Raw genomic sequence first — 15,403 nt, 5'->3', positions numbered from 1 at the left:
CTCCCCCTCCTCCCCACGTACCCGCTGCTCCAGAAGCAAAAACAAACACCTACTGCACCCAAGGAAGACAAATATTCATGTTCTCTGTTAAAACTTGTCTTTTGTCCCTCCTCCTAATCCTTTTCCTTCTGTGGATACCTCCAAATAGGTTGTGTCTGCCTCCTTTCTCTCTCCCTCTCTGTCTCATTCTTACACTTTTCTAATTTTCTTTCACCATATTTCTTTCTCTTCCTCGTCATCGTTCTCACTTTCTCTTTCACCGTACGGTCTCTTTCTCTCTCTCTCTCTCTTTCTATTGTTTTTCTTACAATGTCATTAGTTAGAAATGTCTTAAACTAATTCTAATTCTTTAATTTGATTTTTTGGTTTTAAAACTCCCTCTTGTTAGAACAATTGCTCGATCAATTTACGTTAAGTAAAATACTTCTTAGCATTTTCTGTTATGTAGGTATTGGCGAACACACTAAGCTGATATATTAAATCTGAGCTACGATAATGTATCAGAACATGCATTGAATGTAAGTATTGCTATTTATTTAAAGTAGAGTAAATAGGGATCTCTTGCGGTCATAATATTTTTACAAATATACTTAATTCTCCATATAAAAAAGGTTTGTTAGTAGCTCGTCTATACTGTAGCTGGAGATGTTGCAGCCTGCAGACTGACCCTTCAGGGCCGAGCTGCGTCCTGCCTCCCATGTCCTCCCATGTTGTCAGGTGTCGGGGTACCGTCAGACTCCTGTGTCGTCCCTGTGTACTCCCTGTCTCCATCAGCTTGTCTCCCTCCCCCCTCACCCCTCAGACTGCCGGGGCCACGGCCCAACACTTCCTCAGTAACCCTGACCCCGGATGTACACGGCATTGTGGGCGGAAAACTACCTGGGCACTCTATTTTAGCTCTAAAATGTCATTCCCCTGCTGTACACAGTTACAGGTCTTTACATAATGAGAAAATTACACCTTGGATTCGTCGCAGACTCAGATGTTGTGGCTTTTAATGACGGTTGATATTGTTTGGTTTTGTCTGTGATAGATTAAAATGAAGTTGCCCTTCGACATGCCCTTCACAATGCAATGCATTTCCTATGATTATGAGTCTCTCGGAGCCCTCCACTCTGCCAGTCTGAGGGGTGACCACTTCCATCAGGACCTTCACCCACCTCCCCTGCAATAGTTGGCCATGTTGATGCCTGCCTGATCTAAAAAGCACTCATTGTGAATAATCTGTCTGAGAACTTGCTTCCTGACTCATCACGACTTGCAAGTCAGTTCTCAGACATCCAAAATGTGTTAGATTGAAACCAAATGAATTAGAAAATGTTTGATGACAAAGTGATAAAGATAAAGTGAGTGCTTGTGAAACTAAAGCAGTCGTCCATTTAGAGTCGGGTTCTATTTTCGGCACCATATTGGCTAACGCTAGTGTTCCCATGATACCTCAGTGTTGCTATGGTAAACTCCCTTCTGCGTCCCTGCACCTCTGAAGAACAGCTGCTGTTTACCCACAACTCCCCACTGCCCTGCCCCCCGCTCTTCCCGGATAATCTTCCCCTTTCTGTTGCAGATTTTGAATCACTGCTGCCAAACAGTTTTGAGTCAGAAGGACATGTATTCATTGCTCCCAGGTAGTCCTGTGTGTGAATGCTTGTTGTCGTTGACGGTCATCAGTCTTTGGTCTTGTCTTTTGATGCACTATATTCTTATTTGTTGTTGTTGTTGTTGTTGTTGTTGTTGTTGTTGTTTTGGCTCCACATTCAGCCTTTTTATAACTGTTATCTATATCTTGTGATGAGTTGCACTGTGGAAGTGGTTGTGTTTTATTCATTCATTGTTTATTATTTTCAGTGGTGTGATAACCCATCGCAACAAATTTGAGGAAAATATAGATTTCATGATAACCCTATTATGTGATTTTTCTTTTTTGCATTTACTCATTCTCTACCCTAAATTAACCTCATTACAATAAAGTATTGATGCCACATTTAAACCTTCTTTGCATGCTGCTACTGTGGTGTTGAATATTTGTATTACAGTAATACATTTAGGGGTTATCGGTTAGATTGTACGACAAAAGGTTGATGGTAAAAAAAAAATTTTTAAAAACAGATGCTCTTTGCATGTGCTGTTTTGTTATCAAAATCTCATGGCCTCCAGCTGCAACCTGACTTCTGAAATACACAAATAAAAATCACTCCTTCATTGTGATGCTTGCATGCTGCAGTCAAATCCGCAGAATGTTGGAATTTAAGCTTCAAGAAATGCATGCCGCACATAATGCATCTCCAGTCTATAAAGGCAGAGTCTACAGTATATAGTGTCCACACGTGTCTGTTTTTAGCTTCTTTCTCTGAGTTAAAATGCCTTGTCTGTTCCTCAGGGAATACTGCAATGATCTGGAACTGTCCAACAACAACACTGAGTTCCTGCTCAACTTCATTGCTCTCATGGAGAAGGTGACACCGGATTCCAAACAATGTGAGTTGTATTTATTTCCACTCACACATATTTTAAATAAGTTAATTCAAGACTTTAATTGTTATGGCTGTGATGTTATATATTTTTCTTATTGTCAACAAATCCCACAAAAACACAAAAGAGACCAAAAACCACCATTCATTTATACGACTAGTAATTAGTGTCTATGTTGGCAAATCTATAGAACATTTTTCATCTAATTCAATTTTGGCACCATCTGCACCAACGCAAATCTTGCTCAGAGACAGGTTGAGTTTTGGAGATGAACTTAGCTGGAAATTGCTGAAACTGTCAAATGTGGGTACAAAATAATTCTCTACAATGAGTATGTTATGTTTGGTTTGCTGTTGACCTAAAGTGGACTGAGAAATCTACATCTGATTGTCGACATAAGTGATTTGTTTACACTCTTTCTAATCATCTCTATCTGGTTCTATTTAGGTGACAATTTGCTCCTTCATAACCTGATTCTGGACACTGGCATCATCAGGCAGCTAGTCGAGAAAGTGTGGAAGAATAAAGACTTGAATACGTGAGTTCAATAAAAGAACCACGTTTTAGATTTGACTCTGAATACGATTTCAAACGTAATATTTGTCTCTTTTCTCCATCCTGACTTGTAGATATGGCTTTCTGGCCGTGTTTGCTGCATCAGATGGAGGTGTAACGCGAGTGTTTCCCAACAAGTGAGTGCACTCTTCATCAAGGCCATATGTCTGTTATGTTTCTCATTTGATTCTCTTTTGGTGTAGTAAGTTGTGTTCAATATAGCAGGAGGCTTGTACATTAGAGACTTACAGCTCCAGTGTCTGTGCTCTTAAATCTAAGGGCTGCAGAAACCTGGGAGGAGAACCCTGAGCCGTTTAATGCCAGCTATTACCGCCGCAGTCTGGACAACAAGGGCTACATCTTCAGAGCACCTTATCCAACAGGTTAATGATGCTCCCTTGGTCTTGGGTTATATATCTCACACTGAGCGTCATAATGTGTTGTGGCTCTTTGTTTCTAACCCCCTCCCGGCTTGTTTCTCTTTTTTGTTTCCCTCTCGAAGCCCGGGACAGGCTGCTGACCCCAGAGAACGACACCATCGGGATCCTGGTGAGCACGGCTGTGGAGATCACAGTTGGAGGGAAGACCATCAAACCTGCAGGTGCGTTCAGCTCTGAAAGAGGAGACAATTGTTTTAGAGCAAGGAAGAGATATAAACATGTCTGTGTTTCTTGTTACTTTGTGTAGATATGTTTGTGCTTTGCATTCATTTTAAGGGCCTTTTATTATCGCGTCGGCGTCGGCGCCAGCATTATGCTCTCTGGTCTAATGCGATATCTCAGGATATCTATATGGTCTTTATCTAATGCGATATCTCAGGAATGCTGGGAGGGATTTACTTCAGATTTGGCACAAACGTTCACTGGCACTCGAGGATGTAATAATTAGATGTGGTTAAAGGTCGCTGTGCTCTCACAAAACACATTTTTAGCCATGACATATGCTAATAGGTTAAAAGAGGTTAAAATTATGACATTTTAGACAGACATGTATGTAAAGTGCAACATGACTGGTTGGCTGAGGCATACAACTGTAAGGCAGTATTCTTGGTTGCATGTGTATTTTTATGTTTTGCATTTTTCTCTCTTTTCTCTCAGTGGTCGGTGTGAAACTAGACCTTGAAGCCTGGACGGATAAGTTTAAGATTCTTGCAAGCAACCATACAGACAACCATCAGGGCTCGAATACGGTAATAAATTCTACATTAAAAGTCTTTTATGTTTACAAGCTTAAGTCTTCAGCAGTATTTCTTGGACGTTCAGCTGCTCATTTTGTTTTTTCTCTGTGCCAGTGTGGACCAAACAGGGGCTGTGAAATGGATTGTGAAGCCAACAGTGAGGTAAATATTTCTGCTAATTTCTGATGAGCTTCCTGTATTGAGCTCAAGCTACTTCTCTTGTTTAACAGCCTATTTTTGCCTCTGTGTGCAGGATCTCCTGTGTTATTTAGTAGATGATGGTGGATTCCTCATCATGTCTAATCAGAAGGATGACTGGAACAAGGTGGAGTTAATTAATTAATGTTCACACTTAGCACGCTTTCTTGTGTATCGTTACACTGATCTTAACCAGTGATTCTGATTCCCCACAGGTGGGCATGTTCTTCAGTGACGTTGATCACTACTTGATGTACGCGCTCTACAATAATTCCTTCTACAACCGCAAGCGGTCATTTGACTACCAGTCTGTGTGTGAACGGATACCCAACAGTGAAGCTGGAGCTGCACCCAGAGCAGTGTTTGTGGTAAGAACATGAACTTAACCACCAGAGAGAACGAGATGTCATGAATTAAAATAGTGGACGAAAAGATAATACTTTGAATTAATTACATTGTTATTACATTTGAATTAATGAATTAAGGTATAGTGGGGGCTGATTGGTGTTTGATTGTAATAAGCATCTAATCTAGTTGATATGACATGAATGTTTGTCTGCATCTGCAGCCCACAATTGCAGATTTTGTGAACGTGGCTTGGTGGACATCAGCAGCTGCATGGTGAGAGTACTAACATACAGTACACATAAAATAAAAATGGCGAAGGGAAGTATTACTGAGCCCCATCTCCTGTCTCCACAGGTCTTTGGTCCAACAGTTTATATATGGATTGGCTTATCACAGCTGGTTCGTCACAGGTGGGTGCAAAAAAGACAATCCTTAAATGTTATCTTGGTGTTTCACATGCCTGCACGTAAAGTTTAAAGTAAAAACTCACAGAAAGAAAAGGAATAACTTACAACTATTTCCGACCACTTAAACTCAAATTGGAGTTATGAGCCAGGACTTTTCAAATTAATTGACTATATTTAATTAAAGTAGCCAGTTTTCCCTTGAAATGAGTTTGTTTTACTCAGTTACACTCTAACAGCTTCAGCGAACAAACTGTAAATACAAACTATATAACGAAATGAAGTAGAGAGGTTTTACAGCTTTTCCCAGACCAAATATAGACATTCATCTTTGAAATCCCATTTTTAGAACCAGATCTAATAAATCAACTGAACTGACAAGAGTAACCCTTCTGTCTTTGTGCTCTGGTGATGCTGCAGATGAGGTGAATGCAGAAGGAAGCGACTCCAAAGAGCGGAGTTGTGTAATGATCCAGACCCAGTACTACTTAAGTAATCTCAGCAGCTCCTACAACATCCTGCAAGACTGTGGCAACTGCTCCAGGTCTGTACACACAATAAAATACACACACACACACACACACACACTTAAACAAACACGCACACACATACACACCACAAAGGATCACATCGTGGCCGAGGCACAGTTAGCAAGACGGATTCATCTTTCTGTCGGAGCTAATAAACTCTGCTGATGATTAAACCGCATCAGCTTTAATGAAACGGTCATATCATTGGCTCAATGAGCCTTACGATACAGTCTCATGAATCTCGCTGATCCATTAGGAAATGAGGCTGTGATGTAAGGGAGCAGAGGGGGGTCGTTGACAGAGTTGTCTCTCTCTTTCTCTCTCTCTCACTCTCTCTCTCTCTCTCTCTCTCTCTGCAGGCTGATTCATGCCAAGAAGATAAACAACACCAACTTGCTGTTTGTGGTGGCAGAGAAGATGCCATGCAACACCTGCGAGATAAAGAAGCTGTCCCAGGAGGAGGAGGAGTGTATCCTTTTTCACGTTGTATACCAACTGGCAGAGAGGAAGACAAACCAGATTGTATCTCCTTTCTACCTGTGGAATAAAAAATGGCACATTTATTTCAAGGTTATTTGTAACCTGATGCCATGAATTGTGTTGAGTTCTTTAAGATCTGTTGGACTGCATGAGGAATTGTTATGTGGGCGGATGATGAAACATTGCTCAAGAAAAGAGCCAAAATTAAAAATTTAAATTCTCCTTCATTTAGTACATTTTCAGTCAAGGAGGAAATTCCATGTGAAGAAGTGACTATGGCGCGCTATCGGAAAGGACCTTCCACCTGCTTTGACAACAATCTCTCTGTAAGATTTTCAGACACAATATCAATAAGCACATTTATTTTAAGTCTGTTTATCGGTTTTCAGGAGAATCATATTGCGATTATGTGATCTTATAATGTTATCGTTTTATTTCTCGTTGTCCAAATTAATTATTCTGAGCCGTAATTAGAAACTAAAAGTAAAGTAAATGAAGGTTTACTCAAACAGACATATATCAAGAGTGGTATCAATCTTCTCATCTAACTTTTGGCAAGAAAGCAAATAATTGTCTCTCACAAAATGTTGAACTTTTCCTTTAATTTTCCAAACTTGGATGCAAAGAGAACATAAAGTCCAACTTCCTCTTAGCAGTTTCTGTCCAAAGAAAACGCTTCAGCGTGTGGACGGACAGACTGAAACACAATGATAATCGGGGAGTGGGGGCGTTCCTAATTCATTGTACAAATTAGTTGGTAAAGTTGATAAATAACGAAGCGTAAGGAATTTGTACGTTGTCCGCTAGCATGCGATATTAAACACACATCTGATGTACTAGATATGTACTTACAGCTAGTGTTTCCCTCTGTAGGAGAACACATCCGACTGTGGACGGGGACACTCCTTCCGTCCATCCCTCTACACCTTACTGCTCATTCAGCTGCTTCTGCTTTATCCAGCCGTCAGCCCCCACTGTCACTCTCTACTACATTAATTCAACTTTCCTCCACTAATCCTCCTTTTAGCCTTCCTGACCTAAATCCCTCCGACCCCACCACCCACATACATGCCCCTATGCCATCATGATATAGTCATAGGTAATAATGGGACTTCTCTTTATGGCACATTGGAAGCCCTGAGTGCCGCGCTACCCAGCTCGCTTCAGTTTGTGTCGCTTAGTGACAACTGCCGGACATTTGCGTCTTCAGCCAGTTAACCTTCATCTGCAAGAGGAGTAGGTGGTGCTGGACCACCTGGATAATCAGAGGATGTCAGAAAAGAGAAAACAACCCCACCCCCCTTAATGACCCCACCACCACCATCCGCGGAAGGGAGGGGAAAGAGGACAGGCCGATGTCCTCGCCTCAGACCTCCCGCCTCATACAGACTGGAGAGTTGATGTTGTCTGTCTGCCTTTGGTCAGACAGACACTGGAACTTCTCCCTCTTCTTCTCTCCTCCATCTCAGAGTCTCACCGCTCTGTCATTCGCCTCTGGGACGAGGCTGCGGACCATTCAGCCAGTTATAGCTACCATAAAAGAAAATAACAGAAAAAAAAGAGTTGTCAAGTATACAAAACGTCAAGTATAATCGCTGAAGTGATGAGTATTCCAGACAAACAGTATATGTAGGTTTAATTTGAAGAGGAAGTTGTCAGTTGTTTATCTAAAAATACATAAATTAATGTATGCACTATATCTACTTGCCAAAATGAGATAGACTTTCATGTGGTTTTATTTTGTAGAGCCAAAACATAAGGAGGAAATGGCTTCTGATTTAGATCTAGGATAATCCATGAGAGGACGAGGAGACACTCAGAAACTGAATGCAGATTCATTTTGTGCAGTGCCTAATTACAGATTAAAGTTTTTAAAAGACGTCTACTGGGGATTATGGTAATGACACGATGATAATCGCATTTCTTGAAGTATTTTTTCTCATATTTACAATTTAAGGCTAGTGCTATCTAGCTTACACACTAATGACAGCTGTAAAATATGAATCAGTATTCGGTGACTGCCGATTCGGAGCATCGTTGATCTGTATTATTCTCAATTGACCTTTCTGACCTCTGGTTTTAGACTGATGTTTGAAAAAATAAATAAGAAATCCCTGTGCTCTCTGACAGGAAAGCTCAGCTCTGCCAATCCTCATGAGGCTTCTCCAGTAACCTCTACTAACGCTCCTGATCACGATTTGTATATGTGCTTCACTTCTGGTCATACAACAGACTCACCAGGATCTCTGCCTCATGGCTGTATCGTCGTAGTACTGGATGGGCTTTTTCTTTTCTTTGGGGGCTTCTATTACCTTTGACTGATGCTGTTCAAACTTCAAAACCATTCGCTGCTGGGGGATTGGGGCTTATCAACATTTCCAACAAAAGTGCACAAGAGGCAACTAAATATGGTGATCACGTATAGTAGTAGTCTGGTTGTAATCCGTCGCCGTTAATCATTTGATCATTACGATGTTTAGGAGCCGCTCTGTTTCATAGTGCCTTGATGCACTTTGTTTTGGACCACATTGGCTGTATAAGAGTAGAGCTACTGTATAGTACCTTTATAAAGCAGCCACCTTTGAAGAGCTTGTGAGACTGAATCTGTCAGCTATAAAAATAGCTTTACTCTGAGCCATCGGACTGGCCGGCTCTCGCTTAATGTATTTGCCCTCTCGACTGTGGTTGCTCCAGAGCCACCTGGCTGTCATCCTATGGAGTTACTATACCGTTCCTTTACAAAGCCATGTATAGAGCTATGATACACTATCCGTATACAGCGACTTAACTGGCCATAGAGCGTATTTAGGGCCACCTGACTGCTATAGTTCTGCCTGAATCGTATGTGTTTGTGTTTGGATGTGTGCGCGTGTGTTAGTTTGCGTTGAAAACCCTTGAAGGGAATGTCTTTAAAATGAGAAGTGGAGTGTATGAGGGACAACAGTTGTGGTAGCATAGCTGTATTTCCTGTTCCTGTGTTGCAACGGACAAAACCCAGCGTTGTTGTGGAGGAGAAAAAAAAGGGATTTTACTGAAACAAACAGAATCCATCTTTGACCATCAGTCTGCCTAAATGTTAATCTACTAGAGCAGAGGTGTCCAAAAGAATGTGTAGTTCATCCGTGTTTTCTGCTTCAAATGCAACATAGTTAAAGCCTCTCTAAATGCCTTAGTGTTACACAGTACGGAGCTCTGATATGTTTCCCTCCCTCATGTTCACTCACGCACACACAAAATGATCCTCCAAAATATTCACTCCCTGGGTTTTCTTGGTGTTCTGCAGTAAGTATAGTGAGCTCTAATTTTGTATTTTTGCGTCTTGAAATGGTTCGTTATTGATTGATGCCTGATTGATGTTTTGATTAACTGCTTGAAAGCCAAGTGGGAGTTTTAAATTTCAAAAAGCATCCGACCTTCAATGTTCACACCCACCCAAACCTCACTTTATTGCTCCGGAGGGATGACTCGTGCTACAATTTGATCCTTAACTACTCACTCTGTACAGTTGTTGGTACTATTTGATGTGACAAACATGCTGGCACAGTAACTGCAGTGCGGCTCCGAACAAATCGGACTCAGAGAAACAAAAGACGGCGAAAATTTAAAAAATGTGTATTTCCAATTTGGCTCCTTTCACTTCCCTATCTATCATCTGATGCCGGATGCAGTTTTACTTTTCTGGCATTTGTTTGTCTCTGTCCTGTGCCATTTAATTCTGTCTGTATTTCCCCATTTCCACTGTCTGTAAATGAGTGCTACACGTGCCTGTGGAAATGTACCCCCTGCAACTTCCTCTCTTTACCTGGTTCTGTACGCTTACAGTCCTCACACACAAACTAAGTATGTAGGCCTACAGTTTTTTTGCACCGCGACATTATGCACAACACACACCTATAAGCGAACATGTAATGACACTTATTGCCCAGCTGGGAGATGTCAATCACTAGGCAGAAGTAAGCCACGGATGTCACCTCCCAGGTGTTTTTTTGGTGAGCGGGTGAATGTCAGAGGCGAGCTCAGGGAGTGGGTCTCCACAGAGCAGCACGGTCGAACAGCAGGTAATGGAGGAATCATGTCGTGACGTCTGTGTGTGCATCCGACAGAAAAAAGTCTTCTGAAGCGGCCACATGTCTGATTTCTGTGGTTTGACAAATTTACTTTTGCCAACAAAAAAAAATCCAAAAAAAATTGAGAATTGGACCAGCTTGGGAATGATGAGAGGGAGGGGTCAGCTTTAGGACAGGACCCGGAAATAAGTATGGGTTGGTTTTCAGAAAGCCTCTTGCCCCCTCTCGACCCTCGCTGCATCTGTGTTGGTGCGTCTCTGTGGGAAAGATATGTGCGTATGTGATTCTGTAGTCTGTAGTCTGGTGCTATGTGACCATGTTTGACAAGTGTGTTTAAAAATAACAGCAACATTTAGAGAAACAAAAAAAAAAAGAGTAAAATCAGTCAAATTGTAAGTGAAGTTATAAAAAATATAGGAATACAGCACTGTTGATAAGTTTGAGATCTGAAGTCAAAATGTTTTACATTTATTTTATTTTATTTTTTCTTGTACGTCTGTGAGTGTGAATGTTTGTGTGCTTGGAAGATTTAGCTCCTTCTTTTCTGGACACTGGTCCATGTCGCTCCATTCTTTTGTACAGATGAAGCTAAAAAAAAAGGAAAAAAAGAGAGCAAAATTTGTAAAATATTGTGTCTGTGACTCCTTGTAAAATATTTTCAAATTGTTTATTACAGAGAATCAGTTATTAAATAATGTTCATATTTTTCACTTCATTTCAACGTGTGGTGTTTTGTCTTTTCGTTGAGACACAGGTGGAGATTCATTTATTTTCCGGTTACATACAAAATATATAATCCATGTATAAATATTTTATTGCACCTTTACTTTGAATACACAAGATTTCATGATATAAAAGGAAAAGTTAGAGATCTTGAAAATACACTTATTGGCTTTCTTAAAGAGACAAGATAATTAACACGATTCATGTTCAGGGGCGTAATTTACGTCAACGGTAGTGGAAAGTTATTGTACAGGCATAAATCCTCTAAAGGGCTTTAGTTTTTTCAGATACCCCTACCAGAACAAAACCCGACTATGTTTTTTAATAATATAACTCGTAAATGTACAATTGTAATCTTTAGACGTAAATAACCTTTTTAGTGACATTGTAGGAGATGTAATCACTTTTTGCTAAACTGCTCTCTGCCCTAGAATATAACCAACTCAGAATTTTTGACTAGGTTAAATATGTTTAGATAAAAACATATAAAATGCCATTTTCCTCTTGCCAAAAAGGGATTACAGCTATGGTGTCACTGAAAGGTTATATATGCTGGAATACATGTCAGTTATCCAACCCCGTAAATTATGCTGTCGCTCTTGTTCGTACGCTAAATAGGATTCCCTCTACTAAACCGGAAACAGGGAATGTATTAGTGGGTTTTAGAGGTTCTGGTAGGTTTATTTTGTTACCTTTGGACAAAGCCAGGTTTGCTGGTTCCCCCCTGTTTCAAGTCTTTATGCAAAGCTAAGTTAGCTGTGTGTGAGCAGTAGCATCATATTTAGCATATATATATATATATATATATATATATATATATATATATATATATATATATATCAATCTTCTCATCTAACTCAGCAAAGTGAATAATTGTATTTCTCAAAATATCTTTAAAAGTTTGAGCCTCATTTCTCTTTTCCTCCACCTATCAGTTTTATTACAGGTACTATTTAAAAAGTCAAAATCAGGTTGCGCAGGACGATGTTTGCGGACTAAATTTCTCTAGAATTAATATTGTGTATTTTTGTGTGGCTCCTCTGAATCCTTTATGTGGGACTTTTGTTGTTGAGTATCTCCACTGATGCACAGCGAGGAGTTTCATAGCGTATTTAGGAAGTCAGTAAGAGCTTTGTGCCAAGTGTCCGGGTCGTCCAGGTAACAAGGGTGACCCGCTCCTCTCATCACCACCACGCTGTGATTGGCCAGATTGCTCAAGTTGTTCAGTGACAGTTCTCCGAGCTGACTGTCCTGGTCGCCGTAAACGATTAGCGATGGGACCTGGAGGAGAGACGGGACACAAAAAACACACGTGAAGGTAAGAGATCCTTCTGATGAATAATTTCCAGAATCCTTTCTCTCCTTTGTATTTAATCTGGTTGTTTTTTAGTTTTTCAAATCCATAACTAAAGGGATTTTGTAGTTGCCCTCTATTTTACCTCAAGTAAAATAAAAAAAACATTCAAATAAATCTCATAAAAAGATCGGAGACAAGCTTTTTATTTTTATTTGGTGTGACTAATAAATAAAAGTGTATAAAAGAGTAGTCAGGCGGACCTTAATATTAGCTTTTATCAGCTGTGGAGAAATTATTCAGACCATTTACTTAAATAAAGTCACACAGATATAAATACACTCCATGACCAAGTAAAAGTGCTGCAATAAAGGGGAACTCCAAAAATGTAGTTATTCATTTACATAAAGTTGGGAGACTTGCAGGCCACATATTAAACTGACTGAAGCAACAGCGGCCAAGTTACCCCCAAACAGTCTGGCATTCACGCTGACCTCTCGTTGTAATTGGTCAGCTGTGCGAGGTGGGAAAGGTGTATTTTGTGTGTTAAGTGCATCGCCTTGGATGTCTTCCAGGAGACACTGCATTCAAATGTGTCATATTTTAACTATTGTTGTATCTCCCTCTTCTCTGGGGCGACATCATCTCGCCTTCGAGTGTTGCCGTTTGTAGGAGATATTAAAACCTTCGTCTTCTGATGACATTCAACATCACATTCAAGGGGTTAAACAAATAAAGATGAGCGGCATACTATTATTTATTTTATAATGCATTGTAATTAATGCTGCCCTAATGTGAAAAGGTAATTGAAGGTTGTACAATGTCAAGATGGTGCTAATTTTAACAACTTCATATTTAACAAGCTTGTATAATGTATGCAAAATCTCAACCTGCACTGTAACTAGTAATTATAGCTGTCAAGGTTACCGCTCACCACTTGCTTTTTATCTGCTTTATTTACTGTATGTATTTAGTTATTTTATATCAACATCTCACTTTGTAATCATGTCACTGCTTTTCTGCTTCGCTATTTTCCCCAAATCACTGAACATCTAGCCGCCACCATGCTGCTACAATGATTCGGAAGGGAACTACTTTTCAGTGAGAAACACGTCTCCTTCCTGGATAATCCGCCTTCACTTGGTTTGCCATTTGAGAAATGTTTTTTTAAGTAGTTGGGAGCGGGATGAAAGCCAGTGTAAAAGTCACAGAAGATCTGCTCCTCTCACAGCCACATGTAAAAGGGAGAGAAGTTTGTGCTGGAAAATGGCGTTGACATTCACGCTCTCAAGTTATCCTTAAAAGAGGACAGGAAGAGCGCAAAGGGGTATAAAGTAAAACCTTACACACAGACTGTACCTTTACACTCTGGTACTGCTCTGCTGTGAAGTTCTCGGTGCAGATGGGAGCAACGGGGATGTAGGCTCGTATCAGAGCCTGATGCTGGAGGAGGAAGGGCAGGGAGTACATCCCACTGAGGGACGGGCTGATCACCACCACCGAGGTCAGGCTCAGCTGCTCACACACCTCTTTCAGGAAGCCGGCGGGGGCCAGCTGGCCCACCGCTGCCGGGGCCTCGGCTGACTTAGAGTGGCCGAGTCCTGTGAAAGAGAGAGAGATAGAGAAGAAGATTGTTGTAGTTTGACCACTGATTTGGCGAGCTTACTGACACTGTCAGCAGTTGGTGCTGCACCAGTTACTTTGACAATTAGCTCATGGAGTCAGTTAAGGAACCCATTGCATTACTTTGCATCAGAGGCAGCGCTCCATATGGGATGGCATTCAGGGCCGCCAGACTGACCTGGCAGGTCGATGGCGACTGCACGGCATCCTGCTTTGGCCAGAGTCTCCAGAGTGCCGATGTTGAGCCAGTTTTCTGATGAGAAACGGATGCCGTGAAGGAGCAAAACGGACATCCTCACTTCCCCTTCAGTAGGTTCACTCTGTCTGTAGAACAGCGGCGCTTTGCAGCCCTCCACATGCACACTCCCCTCTGTTATCACAACAGCTGACATCCTGAAACGAAAAGCAGATGTTTATCTTCACACTGTTCATGGCACACACTATTAGTATGTTGTGGTGAAGTAAAAGAACAAGTCAAGCATAACAAATATACTCCAGAATTCTAGTAAAAGTAAAACTATACTCATTATGCAGAATGGTCCTTTTCAGAATCATATTTTATCATTGAATTATAACTGGATACATAAATGAATAAGCATCACTCTAGTGCTGGTGTAGCTGGTCAAGGTGGGGCTGTTTTTAATTCCTCTATATACTTCTGGGTATTTAAATCTATAACATTACATAAAAATGTGTATTTGCATAAAATAGTCCCTCGGCATTGGACAGTAGTTGAGTAAATGTACATTCATTCCACTAATGGTTGTGATAATAAAAAAAAAAAAGATGTCTTCATTGTAGAATTAGCATTGCTAACAAATACTGTACATTAATACACACTTGAAATTGTCCTTATGGCTGCGTACAACGACATTAAAGTGCGCAATACACCTTTATTGAATGCTAAATAGGGGACTTTAAGTTGAGTAGAAACTTAAAGTAACTTTAATCGGAAATACATGCAAGTACCTCAAGACTGTACTTGACAACAAACCAATGCATTGTCATAACAAAGCTCGCGTAGTATCAGGTGAGCAGCTGACATTAACACAGCAGACAATATTGTACTTGAGTTCTCAAGTTACACACTATTGCATCGCACTGCACTGCTTACTTTGTTGTCCGCTGCAGTTAACACTGATGTTGTGTCCAGTTCAGACTAGAACTAAGAGTTCGTGGACAGCTGGCAAGTTAAACAGCCTGATCAAAGTCCAGATTAGATCATTTGATTGGTAATATCGAGCATGCTCTCAGCACTTCATCTAAAACACGAGGAGGAAATAAACCCTCCTTTTATTACCCGACAGCCTCCAGTACCGAACCGACGATCGACCTGCAAAGTAATGCAGGACCGTTTAGTCTGTAACCGGCTGCAGTTTCACGCTCTATCCCGGAAAAGAGGGGAAAAAAAACACTGGAAGATTATTCTACTGACGTCTAGTGTTTGAGGAGAGAATTGCGTTTGTTCTGACGGCAATTTAAAAAAAGGAAATTTCTGTTTGTTTTTTTTCTTCTGTAAAATATTGGGTTTAATC

General features: G+C 40.7%; 2 protein-coding genes across 3 annotated transcripts in view; one reads left to right on the top strand and one right to left on the bottom strand.

Annotated features, from left to right (window-relative positions):
- The window catches only part of cacna2d2a (calcium channel, voltage-dependent, alpha 2/delta subunit 2a), a 133,584-nt gene extending 122,688 nt beyond the window's left edge, over positions 1–10,896 (top strand). Inside the window, exons 23-38 of the mRNA XM_034532777.1 lie at positions 1,565–1,625; positions 2,378–2,475; positions 2,917–3,007; positions 3,099–3,161; positions 3,304–3,407; positions 3,527–3,625; positions 4,122–4,213; positions 4,316–4,363; positions 4,455–4,526; positions 4,615–4,767; positions 4,968–5,020; positions 5,102–5,157; positions 5,572–5,695; positions 6,041–6,150; positions 6,405–6,487; positions 7,035–10,896. Coding sequence (XP_034388668.1) covers positions 1,565–1,625; positions 2,378–2,475; positions 2,917–3,007; positions 3,099–3,161; positions 3,304–3,407; positions 3,527–3,625; positions 4,122–4,213; positions 4,316–4,363; positions 4,455–4,526; positions 4,615–4,767; positions 4,968–5,020; positions 5,102–5,157; positions 5,572–5,695; positions 6,041–6,150; positions 6,405–6,487; positions 7,035–7,157 — 1,430 coding nt within the window. The 3' untranslated portion in view covers positions 7,158–10,896. The remainder of the gene's footprint in view (positions 1–1,564; positions 1,626–2,377; positions 2,476–2,916; positions 3,008–3,098; positions 3,162–3,303; positions 3,408–3,526; positions 3,626–4,121; positions 4,214–4,315; positions 4,364–4,454; positions 4,527–4,614; positions 4,768–4,967; positions 5,021–5,101; positions 5,158–5,571; positions 5,696–6,040; positions 6,151–6,404; positions 6,488–7,034) is intronic.
- A 46-nt stretch (positions 10,897–10,942) lies between these two features.
- Positions 10,943–15,248, bottom strand: abhd14b (abhydrolase domain containing 14B). Of its 2 annotated transcripts, none has more exons than XM_034532779.1 (4): positions 15,169–15,248; positions 14,047–14,261; positions 13,605–13,846; positions 10,943–12,232 (listed from the first exon to the last, which is right to left on the bottom strand). In XM_034532779.1, exons 2-4 carry the CDS (start codon positions 14,258–14,260, stop codon positions 12,053–12,055), a joined length of 636 nt encoding a protein of 211 aa, XP_034388670.1. In that variant the 5' UTR covers position 14,261; positions 15,169–15,248; the 3' UTR covers positions 10,943–12,052. The 2 variants fall into 2 exon arrangements, with proteins under 2 accessions (XP_034388670.1, XP_034388669.1); XM_034532778.1 differs by having other exon boundaries at positions 14,983–15,246.
- Positions 15,249–15,403: the final 155 nt, after the last annotated feature.

This window comes from Cyclopterus lumpus, chromosome 5, assembly GCF_009769545.1.
Source record: "Cyclopterus lumpus isolate fCycLum1 chromosome 5, fCycLum1.pri, whole genome shotgun sequence".
Classification (NCBI taxonomy): domain Eukaryota; kingdom Metazoa; phylum Chordata; class Actinopteri; order Perciformes; family Cyclopteridae; genus Cyclopterus; species Cyclopterus lumpus.
Note: the sequence above shows the minus strand (reverse complement) of the source record. Positions and strands in the feature narration are given on the sequence as shown.